The sequence below is a fragment of the Ictalurus punctatus genome, chromosome 7 (assembly GCF_001660625.3).
Source record: "Ictalurus punctatus breed USDA103 chromosome 7, Coco_2.0, whole genome shotgun sequence".
In the NCBI taxonomy this organism is placed as follows: Eukaryota; Metazoa; Chordata; class Actinopteri; order Siluriformes; family Ictaluridae; genus Ictalurus; species Ictalurus punctatus.
In genome coordinates, this window is record NC_030422.2 from 27,519,881 (window position 1) to 27,531,031 (window position 11,151).

At 41.3% G+C, this 11,151-nt stretch overlaps 1 protein-coding gene across 1 annotated transcript; it reads left to right on the forward strand.

Moving 5' to 3' along the window:
• The first annotated feature begins 1,173 nt into the window (after positions 1–1,173).
• Positions 1,174–10,039, forward strand: efcab14 (EF-hand calcium binding domain 14). The gene is made up of 8 exons (XM_017472771.3): positions 1,174–1,882; positions 3,780–3,925; positions 4,142–4,287; positions 5,860–5,958; positions 6,104–6,214; positions 7,200–7,269; positions 7,371–7,496; positions 8,200–10,039. The coding sequence occupies exons 1-8, from the start codon at positions 1,683–1,685 to the stop codon at positions 8,373–8,375; spliced, it is 1,074 nt and encodes a 357-aa protein (XP_017328260.1). The 5' UTR covers positions 1,174–1,682; the 3' UTR covers positions 8,376–10,039.
• Positions 10,040–11,151: the final 1,112 nt, after the last annotated feature.

Consider the following 11,151-nt stretch of genomic DNA (forward strand, 5'->3'; position numbering starts at 1 on the left):
CAACCGTCATTACAAGTGACAAAATTACTTGAACAAACGTAAACCGTGTGTAGTTAAAATGCCACGTGAGCTCAAAATAGACCTGTTCCTGCAACTACCCTTACCCTTACCCTTACCCTTGTAAGTTTACCCTTGTAAACTTTTTGTTGATTAATGGGATGAGTGACAGTAATAGACAGACTGCACCTCTATCCTCTGTATGTGCTTCAGACTGAAAAGAAACTAGATCCTGGTTCTCAGATACTTCTCAATACTTCAGACATCAATAATTCAGTATTTGAGTAATTCCGGCTTCTTTTCCGTATGAAATGAAAGGAACCTTTAGCTTTGACCTCAAACCAGGGACAGGTGGCAGAGCGTTGGCTAATGTGACATGGTGAGAGGGATGGAATTGTAACTGTAAATGTTTCACATTGTATTTCTTCTTCTTCTTCTTCTTCTTCTTCTTATTATTATTATTATTATTACTAGTAGTAGTAGTAGTAGTAGTCCTCGTAATAGAAGTATAATTAATATATTACTAACAGCATTAATTTTTAATTATTCAATTATTTAATTAATTATTATGTTATTATATAGCATTAATATGAGCATTATTCATAATTTAATTATTATTAATAATACCAAAAATAACAATAGCAACAATAATCCTTGTCATTATTATTATTATTATTATTATTATTATTATTATTATTATTATTATTATTATCCAAGCGTATGGCAAACTGAGTTATTGACTCCCAAAAGAAGGAACCGATTCTGAACAGCTGAAACGAGTCGTTAGTGATTCCAGACTTACTTCCTGTTCTAACCTACGTAGGTTTGTAACAAAAAGCTTCGCCTCTGGTCTTCACCGGCTGCTCGCTGACAGACGGAGCTGAAATTCATTATGGTAGTGGGCGTTTCCATTTTGAAACACACTGCAGAGGTAGACCAATCACAACAGACTGGGACATATGCTCTCTGAAAGGAGGAGTTTCGAATGAATCGGTTCCTTCTTTTGGGAGTCAATAATCCGGCTTTTGAAACTTTGCACGCGTTTTCACATTCACACAGCTATATAACACACTACATGAAAGGTAATATGATTTTTAAAAATCCTAGACTTTTATTTTGTCAGTGATGATCAGTTCATCCTCTCGCCATGACAGCTGGTTTGAGAAGTTCCGGTGTGACGTCATCCCGCACCGCTGTTGCTGTGCTGGTGGTTAGGGGCAGCGGAAAAGGAAGTCGTAGTGTTTTGTTTCGTTTTTAAATTATTATTATTTACTTATGTATACTTAAAGTTTATCGTCGACAATACATAACTACCGAAACGTCAGAAGTAAACGTTTATTATTATTATAATTTTTTTAAGCCGGCGGAAATCATTTTAAAACAGACGGGAATTAAGTATAAGCTATGTAGCTAGCTGACTTAGCAGCTAACGCTTTAGCTAACGAATAAATAACGGACATTTTATAAACAACGCTGACCCAGTTCAGTCAGGTGAGAGTGTAGAGGTGTAGAGAGTATATTAAATATATATATCTAGAGAGAGATAAAGAGAGAGAGTGTGTGTGTGTGTGTGTGTAAATATTAACCCTCCTGCCCCAAGTGGGCACGAGATCAACCTGGAGAAAACGCTGGACCTGGTGGGCCTGAAGCCGGGCTCGGGGCCGCTGCTCACCCCGCAGAAGAAGATGAAGAAGCGCAAGGAGCTGAACGCGCTGATTGGACTCGGGGAAGGGAAGCGCAAGAAGCCGAAGAAGAGCTCCGGACACCGGCTACTGCTGCGGGGAGATGCGGGGGACACGGACACCGAGAGCGGCTCCAGCTCCGGGGAAGAGGACGATGAGGAGGAGTTCCGCAGCCTGAGCCTCAGTCCAGGGGCTTTCCGCAAGTAACTACACACACACACACACACACATATAATATAAAGTGCAGACTTTATTCTGAGAATAGGAACCTTTCCTTCCTGTTCCCACTATTTTTAGAGTCCCCATGAAATCAAAATGGAAGTTTGGTGGTTTTTAGTATAAACGTGTCAGCCCAGACGCGTAGAGATACGCGTTCAAAATGTACAGTTTCTACCATGACATCATCCTGCACTTCAGCATCTCATCAGATTCTCCGTCCAATCGAATGCTCTGTAGAACCTGAAGTCCCGCCCCCGACAAGTGTAGGGTTCCTGGCTGTGAGGTGAGGTGACCTGAACGCTGTTGGCTGTTTAAACACTGGGAGGAGGAGCCACTCGATATGTCCCGCCCTGACTTGGTGTTTCGCTCAAGGCGTTTCAAAGAATCAAAAGTGGATCGTTTGCAAATCCTTCGCACATCGCCAGACTCCGGGGTTCTTCCCTGGTGATGCGTTGTCCAGGAGTCGAGTCTTCGGGTTCCTGCTTGTTCTTGGGGACTTCACCCCGAAACAACCGCATCCTCGCTTGGATTCGGGTCACTGCGGAACGTTTCACGTCTTTGCCTTAAAAGACAAAACGGTTGCTCATGAAGTATGCTTCGTGTTCTGGTCATGTGTACTGTGAAGATCAGAAGCCCACCGAGGTTTGAAGCATTTTGCCGAATCTGAGCAGATAATATAACCCTAAATACAAGCGAACGTTTACATGCTATAAGATGAAGTGACGTGCTTCAGATCACGAGCATGATCCTAAAGATTTTTTTTTTTTGGTCTCATCTGTCCATGTATTTTCTTTATATTTTTCTTTATATTTTTTATTTAGCCAGGAAAGTCCCACTGAGATACAAGATCTTTTAATTCAGGAAATCCTGGTTGGTCTGTTGGTGTTCCTGTACCAGATATTCGCATCAGCCCCACCTCATGTTTTCGCCGTCTCTCTGATGGGTTCATTTTGATATTTTTCAGCCCAACGATGGCTTACTTCACTGGCGCTTTGGACTTCATATTGAGAGTTAACAGTAGTAGATCCCAAATGCAAACGCCACCCTTGAAATCAACTATAAACCTTTTGTAAGAGGAAAGAAAGAATGAAGGAATAACACCCGAAGTCTCTTAAAGGGGGGGGGGGGGGGGGGGGGGGGGGGCACATAAAAAAACCATTCACCCAAATTCTGAGGTAAATGTCCTCAAATTAAAGCTGAAAGCATTCAACTCCAGCATACTGTCGTGGACCGAGAAATAACGATAACTTTATTAACGTCCAAATATTTTATATACGTCCACAATACACACACGTAGTGCAGCAACTACACAAAGCGAATTATATATTCTTAGCTCTTCAAGTACTCCTGCTGTTATTAATAGTCATCTTCATATACAGGAAGTGAGAAAACCCTCTTTACTGTAATAAAGCACACGTGATAAACAGTAAAAGTCCGTATCTACCCGAGTACGCGTAATAAACAGCCTCACGGACAGCGAATAGCATCGTAGACATGATCTTCGAACTCGTATCGACTCGCACTTGTGTTTCTGTCAAGTCACGTGACCTTTCAGCCACTAAAAGTACACCTGATAAGATCTGAAATCATTATTTAAAAATCTTTTTTTTTTTTTTTTTTTTAAACGTTTAAAAAATGTTTTTGCATAACCTATCTTACTAAATCGGGTTCTACAAGCGAGTTTGTTTCCTTCAGGTGTACTAAATTTTTTTGCACTGATCTTGCATGACATGGAAAAGGAGATCTGAACGGACACTGGTAGTTGATGATGGATTTAAAATGGTTGTTTTCTGCACACAGGTTTAGGAGTAAAAATGGAGTGTTAAAGGTTTGTTCGAGCTGACTGGAAGTGACACGTGTGTGTGTGTGTGTCTTGTGCAGGGGTTCGGCTCAGTGCTGCTCCGTGTGCTACCCGCTGTGCGTGTTCATCGTCCTGGCCGCGTGTCTCATGGCGTGTGCCGGACTCATATGGATGCAGATTGCACTTAAAGAAGATTTGGACTCACTCAAGGAGAAACTGCGCACCAGTGGGTTCCACTTAGCAGTACACTTTCTTTATTTATTTATACTCGTAATGCACAAATGTTGTGTGTGTGATTGATCTGCACCGGGTTTGGATATACTTTTAAAATGTAAGCACTTTAACTTCATGTTCAGCCACGTCACTGTAGAGATGGGGAAACATTTTGACACCGTTGTTCGCTGTCTATTTTCATGATCCGTTTTCCTGCTCGTGTTCACAGTGGAGTCGAGTCAGAAGGCTTCTTCGCACGAAATACCAAAGCTGAGCGAGGATCTGAAGGCCAATCAAAGGACGCTGGAGGACATCGAGAGCGGAGACAAGGGCTTAAATAAGTTATGGGCCAATCTTACAGATATTAACAGAAAGGTACGTTTGAGCACCAGCATCTGATTTTAAAATGGTTCTGATGAGCCAGAGTGACTCTATGATGTAGTTCAGGATAACAGTGTGTTATCGAACCCATTTTCTCAGCGCTCTTAACGCGTACGATCACATTACGCTGCGTCTCTGAAGCGCACGCTCATGCATAATTTACTGCTCCAGCCCTCGTTTCAGTTTCATTCCGTTTGCTCTTAATGGCTCGGTTTCGGTAAACTGAATTAGCGGCAGAAATGTTTACACGCGGGGGCTCTGGACAGCATTACACGGCTGTTACGTGAAATCCGAACCAAATGGACGCGTACGTGAGGACTGGCATTCAGCGTCAATGCTACCATAACACAGGCACATCCTGTCAGAGTTTAACCCTGAAGACCCTCAGGGACAAGACGAGGCGCCTTAGCTGAACACTAAAAAAAAGATCTGCGTTATATAGAGCTGGGATTCCAGCAACAACAAAAGGGGACAATTGTAGTGCAAGAACACTGAATCTGATACGATGCAATTTCGATTCTTAAGGCAACGATTTGATATTTGTTGATGCTACTGAATCTAATTGGTTACAGTTTGATTCTTAAGGTAATGATTCAATATTTGATGATACAACTGAATCTGATACGATGGGATTTCGAATCTTAAGGCAACGATTTGATATTTGACGATACCACCGAATCTGCTTCATTACAATTTGATTCTTAAGGTGACGATTCGATATTTGACGATACCACCGAATCTGATTCATTACAATTTGATTCTTAAGGTGACGATTCGATATTTGACGATACCACCGAATCTGATTCATTACAATTTGATTCTTAAGGTGACGATTCGATATTTGACGATACCACCAAATCTGCTTCATTACAATTTGATTCTTAAGGTGACGATTCGATATTTGACGATACCACCGAATCTGATTCATTGCAATTTGATTCTTAAGGTGACGATTCGATATTTGACAATACCACCGAATCTGATTCATTGCAATTTGTTTCTTAAGGTAATGATTCTATATTTGACGATACCACCGAATCTGATTCATTAATTTGATATTTAAGGCAGCGATTCGATATTTGATGATCAATGCGTCAGTCCAAATCATCCGACGTTTACACCCCTGTTCTCACCCCTCACATCTCTCAGCAGTCAGATATTAGTTCCAACAGGTGAACTTGTTTACTCGCAGTCAAATTGGTTTACTGCTTCAAGCTCTGGTGTTGTGAAAGTACCAGAGTACAGTGTAGCATTTGTGCATTACCGTGATCGGTAACTTATAGCAACTCCAGCCATGATTCCATCCAAGTCGCGAATTGAACTTATGCGAAAAATCTGAATATCAAATAAAACCTTTGCGAATAAAGGAGATCGCATCTGGGGTTTCCAACCATGTTTTTTTTTTTGTTTTTTTAAAATGTGATATTCCAAAATTCGCTTAAAAACACCTGGATGGAAACATAGCTACTGAGAGGTAGTGTGTGAAACGATGAAACGATAGTCTCTGTTCGAGTGAACTCGGGTCAGAGCGCTGTGTGTAAAGAATAACGTTTCCTTTCCGTGTAGATAAGCACGCTGGACTCTGCTGTTAACCATCTGAAGGCGAACATTAAATCAGCATCAGATTTAATTACTCTCCCAACAACCGTAGAGGAGCTCCAGAAGGTACAAACCTGCTCAAAGACAACACTCATTAATCAGCTCACCTCAGGAAATGTTTTATTGCTCCTAAAAACTATACTGTCTCATGGGTTTTGTTCAATTTGTTTTCTTTTCTTTGTGTGTGTGTGTGTGTTTCTTTTCTCTACAGAGTGTTGCCACAATAGGAAGCACACTTACTAGTGTTCAACATGATGTAAAGATGATGCAGATTTTTATTGAGGACCAGAAGAAAGGAGAAAACAAACAGAACAGTGAAACGGTAAAGAAATAATAAATATGCCTTGAAGGCTGTTCTATCATTTTGGGTGTTTATACTACAGCATTGTTGAATTCTTGATTCTGATTGGTCAGATTAATTTTCCATAACGGCAGCTCTGACAGCAATGCAGGTCGTTCTAATACATTATCGTTTCTATGGTAACGGCTTGTTCACAGGGATATGAGGGATATAGTTGTTCATATGGTGGAGCTGTTTATTTCACATTTATGGAAGGAGTCTCCAGTGTCAGCGCCATGTAAGAGTCAGTGAGTTACGGAGGAGTTTAGGCTTTTTGGTTTCTCGGTAGCATGGCACGATGTATCCTTTGTTTTTGTTTTTTTCGTCTTATTAACTTCACGAGAAAAAATACAGAGAGGCTGGTGAGGGAACGACTGTTTACAGCCGCTATAACATACTGTAAGTGATAACTTGGATAGATAGGGTGTTACTGTTACTGCGACATTTAAGAAAGAAAGAAAGAAAGAAGATGGAGAGGGTGAAAGGTATATAGATGGAAAGAGTGTTCTTCCTAGAAAAAACAGTAGGAGTGTGAGAGTGATAGTAGATTGATAGAAGGAAATATGGAGAGAGCAATATATGGAACGAAAGAACAGATGACGATAAAGACAAAGGTAAATAAAAAGAAGTGTTGATGGTGGAAAGATGGATGGAGTGAGAGTGTTAATGGTGGAAAGATGGATGGATTGACGGTGTTAATGGTGGAAAGATGGATGGAGTGAGAGTGTTAATGGTGGAAAGATGGATGGATTGACGGTGTTAATGGTGGAAAGATGGATGGATGGAGGGAGAGTGTTAATGGTGAAAAGATGGAGTGAGTGTGTTAATGGTGGAAAGATGGATGGAGGGAGAGTGTTAATGGTAGAAAGATTGATGGAAAGATGGATGGAGTGAGAAATTAAAGAGTAAAGATAAGAGTAAAGGTTAATGTTGCAGAATGTAAGAGATGTATGTTATCTGTATTTAGAGCTCTTCGGTGCTGGTGGCTCAGGATGACGGCAGCAGGAACGAGAACGAAGGAACTGCAAATGACGGCAGTATGGATCTTTTTTTTTTCTTTCTTCCGTCCACTGTTGTAGTTGCCGTGCCGATTGCCTGTCTGTAAAATCTCACGAGTCGTCTTTTCACTTTCCGTAAGGCTCCACGACGTCCTCGAGTCCCTTCAACTCTCGCCATCGCCGCTTCCTCAGTAAGAACCTCTCCAAGAGAGAGACAGGAGCGACGCTGCAGACCCTCACGTTTCCTGGAGTCGACTCTGCTGAAGGTGCGGCTTTTTCATTTCTAACTGATGTCACAGTTACATTTCATACACTGATAGATACACTATGGCCAAAAGTATGTGGACACCTGAGCTTCACACCTGTATAATCCTGTTCCAGATTTAGTCCCCCTTATAATATATCCTAATAGCCTCCATTCTTCTCGGAAGGCTTTCTGCTAGACTTTGGAGCGTGGCTATTCAGCTACAAGAGCGTTAGCGAGGTCAGGCGCTGATGTTTATGTGAGGAGACTCCAGTTCCAGTTCATCCCAAAGGTGTTCAATGGGGTTGAGGTCAGGGCTCTTTGACTTCTTGTGCACAGGAGCATTGTCCTGCTGGAACAGGTTCGAGCCTCTTAGTTCCCCTGAAGGGAAACTGTAATGCTACAGCGTACACAGACGTTCTAGACAGTTGTTTGCTTCCAGCTCTGTGGCAACAGTTTGGTAAAGAACAATATACGGGTTTGATAGTCAGGTGTCCGCATACTTTTGGCCATACAGTGTATCCGTGGTTCTCAACTATGGGTCTGGCTTCAGAACTTTGAGTTCAGTATCTTTATTTATTTTATTTTTTTTCTGTACTTGTTGAAATAACCGTTCTAAAACCAACACCCTCAATATGTTCGGACCCACCTTCGTTTTCGAGTCATATCGTCTACTCAGTACGTCGTACATCTTCACAGACCTTCTCGCTCTCTCGTTCTCTCAGATTTAGAGAAGCTCGTGCGCGCTCAGCTGGAGGACACGTCTGAAGGCGTGACGTACGAGGAGTTGATGAAGATCTTCGGCACGTCCGCTCCGGATTCCCGTCTCCTCGAGCCGTACGACGTGGATCAGGACCACAGGTACACGCTGGAGGAGCTCCGGGCCGCCGCTTCACTCTGAGGAACCGTGCAGTCGGTCGCGTGAAGAACATTTAAGACTGCACCGTCAACGAGCGGCAGGAGGATGACACGTGGCCCTCGGCGTGAACTATCCTAGCTGTGGCTGACACAACTGCTGCTCCATTCCTTTTTTTTTTTCTTTTTCTTTTTCTTTTCTCTTTCGATTCATTCCTTTACACCGGTATTGGAGAGATTTGAACCATCATCATGCAGAGAAACGACTTGTATGAAGATATGAAGGTTTTTATTAATAATCACGAATGCGTAAAGCTAATCAGAACACGTATATTAGAGATTCGGGTTGATTACTTCGATACCAAGCCTCAAAATTCAAAGACGAGCCTAGATTTACGTTGTTTTAACATGTTTGTCCCCCCCCCCCCAGCCCCCGTATAGGATCAAAACACATTCCTTTTCACATTTAGGTGGAATCTGGGAGGCTGTGAGGAAATGCATTGGAAATCATTTAACACTCTATTTAATTGTGTATTTAGCAAAATGTAGCAATAATATATTACTCTTAAGGCTTATTGGGTATATGATGTGTTACTGTGTGTACAGTATTCTGCAGTAATGTATTAAGGACCAGTTTCTACAGAAAAAAAGAGTGATACTTTCAGCCGAAACGATCAGGCGTAGTAGCGAGAGCTACTGATGCTGTTTTAAGGTGAATGTTCACTTCAACAGGTAGTGAATGAAACACTGATTAGGCATGTATGTATTTCTATATGTATTTTTAATGCTAACATCACACACACACACACATTCATTCCAGTCAGCTTCTACCAGGGTGTGCAAACTTAAAACAACCCGGGAGATGATATAAACTCGCGACCAAAGTTGCCATGTCATGAGAAAAAAAAACGATAAAAGAAAAGAGTTCCTGCTTTCGGTATGTAAACAGAGCATTTAGTTCCCATCTATGAAGTGTTAATGGTATTAATTCTTTTCTTTTTTTTTTGGGGTGTGTGCGAAGAATTAAAAGAAGAAAACAATACCTTGTGAGATTGCCTTTTAAGGAAGGTCAGGGGGTGGGGCTATGTTCCAGCCCAGAATCGCAAGCGTGAATTACAGCAGAGTTCAAATCTGTTGCATGGTAATATTGCAAATCAGACTTTTTTTTTTCTTTTTCTTTTTTTTTTTTACAGCATCTTTAAAAATTGCGAACGCAACACACAGAAACATTTTTCAAAATTACACACCGCACCTTTAATTTGTCAGGAGTCACTGACTCTAATGAAGGAGTAGGATTAGTGAGTGATGAAATAGTGCTGTTCTGGCAACAGGAAGTGCTCACAATTCACCTTAGTTGTGATGGTGGCAATGAAGCAGGACTACTATTAATAATAATAATATTTTAACTTCCATGTCTGGAAGTTAAGACACAAAAGTTTGTACACCCCTATGTTTAGCAATGTAAATATGCTGTATGAATTGTGGACTCACTTGAGTATCAATCTCAGATACTTCCTGTGTGTAGGCTGATGCTCAGACCGGACTTTTATCTGCTTCCTGGTGTTAATAAATGATTGTTGATGTGAAAGAATGGTTCAGGGAACCTGCTCGTGTAAAATATTCAGCGCTGTACATTAGCATAATGAATGCGTTTATGCTCAGCATGTTGCTTTTTTAATGTAACATGTATAAAGGCCTAATTTATCCGAAGGCGTTTTCACTGTCTTTTCTTTTCTCTTTGTCTGATTGGATGTTTAAAAAGAAAAAGCATGTGATGCTTTTCTGGTGTTCGTGGTTATAATGAGTGAAGGTGGGATGGTAAAATACCTCCAGACAGGTCGGCATGGAAACTAAAGTCAGCTTTTAATTGAAATTAATCAGGTTAGCTTCGTAACCAGTAAAATAAAAGGTAGTTATTATGACCCTGCAGTTGAATTCTCAAATCTGATTGGCCATTGACTAACAATTAACCCTGACTTCCTGTTTCACTGGGGTACAAATAAGAGGTAACAAATAGGGCAAATTCCCTTAGTCATTCATAACAATGGGTAAGAGTGAGGAATATAGCTGTGATGTGCGGAAAAAGGTTGTTGAGCTTCACAGAATGGGACGTGTCTATAAGAAAATAGCACAAGCATTGAAGATGCCCATTTCCACCATCAGGGCAATAATTAAGAAGTTCCAGTCAACTGGAAATGTTATGAATCGACCTGGAATTGGACGTGTGTCTATATCGTCTCTACGCCCTGTGAAGAGGACGGTTCGAGTGGCCAAAAAATCTCCAAGGATCACAGCTGGAGAATTGCAGATGTTAGTTGCATCTTGGGATCAGAAAGTCTCCAAAACTACAATCTGAAGTCACCTACATCACCGCAAGCTGTTTGGAAGGATTTCAAGAAAAAAGCCTCTACTCTCATCCAAAAACAAACTCGAGTGTGTTCAGTGTGCCGACACTACTGGAACTTCGGGTTCTATGGTCAGATGAAACCAGAATAGAGCTTTTTGGTAATAAACACAGAGGTGGTTTTGACACACAGAGAGGTAGCCGTATGGAAAAGTACCTCATGCCCTCGGTTAAATATGGAGGAGGATCTTTAATGTTTTGGGGCTGTTTTTCTGCCAGAGGACCTGGATGTTTTGTTAGGATACATGACATCATGGACTCCATCAAATATCAACAGATATTAAATGAAAACCTGACTGCCTCTGACAGAATCAAATGGGCCGTGGTTGGATCTTCCAGCAGGACAATGATCCAAAACATCATCAGAATCAACACAAAAATGGTTTACTGCCCACAAAATCAAGGTCCTGCCATGACC

Coding starts and splice junctions, on each gene's coding strand:
- efcab14 (XM_017472771.3), top strand. CDS start 1,683: ATGAAGAAGCGCAAGGAGCTGAACGCGCTGATTGGACTCGGGGAAGGG. Junction 1,883..3,779: donor AGTCCAGGGGCTTTCCGCAA/GTAACTACACAC, acceptor TGTCTTGTGCAG/GGGTTCGGCTCAGTGCTGCT. Junction 4,288..5,859: donor TTACAGATATTAACAGAAAG/GTACGTTTGAGC, acceptor CTTTCCGTGTAG/ATAAGCACGCTGGACTCTGC.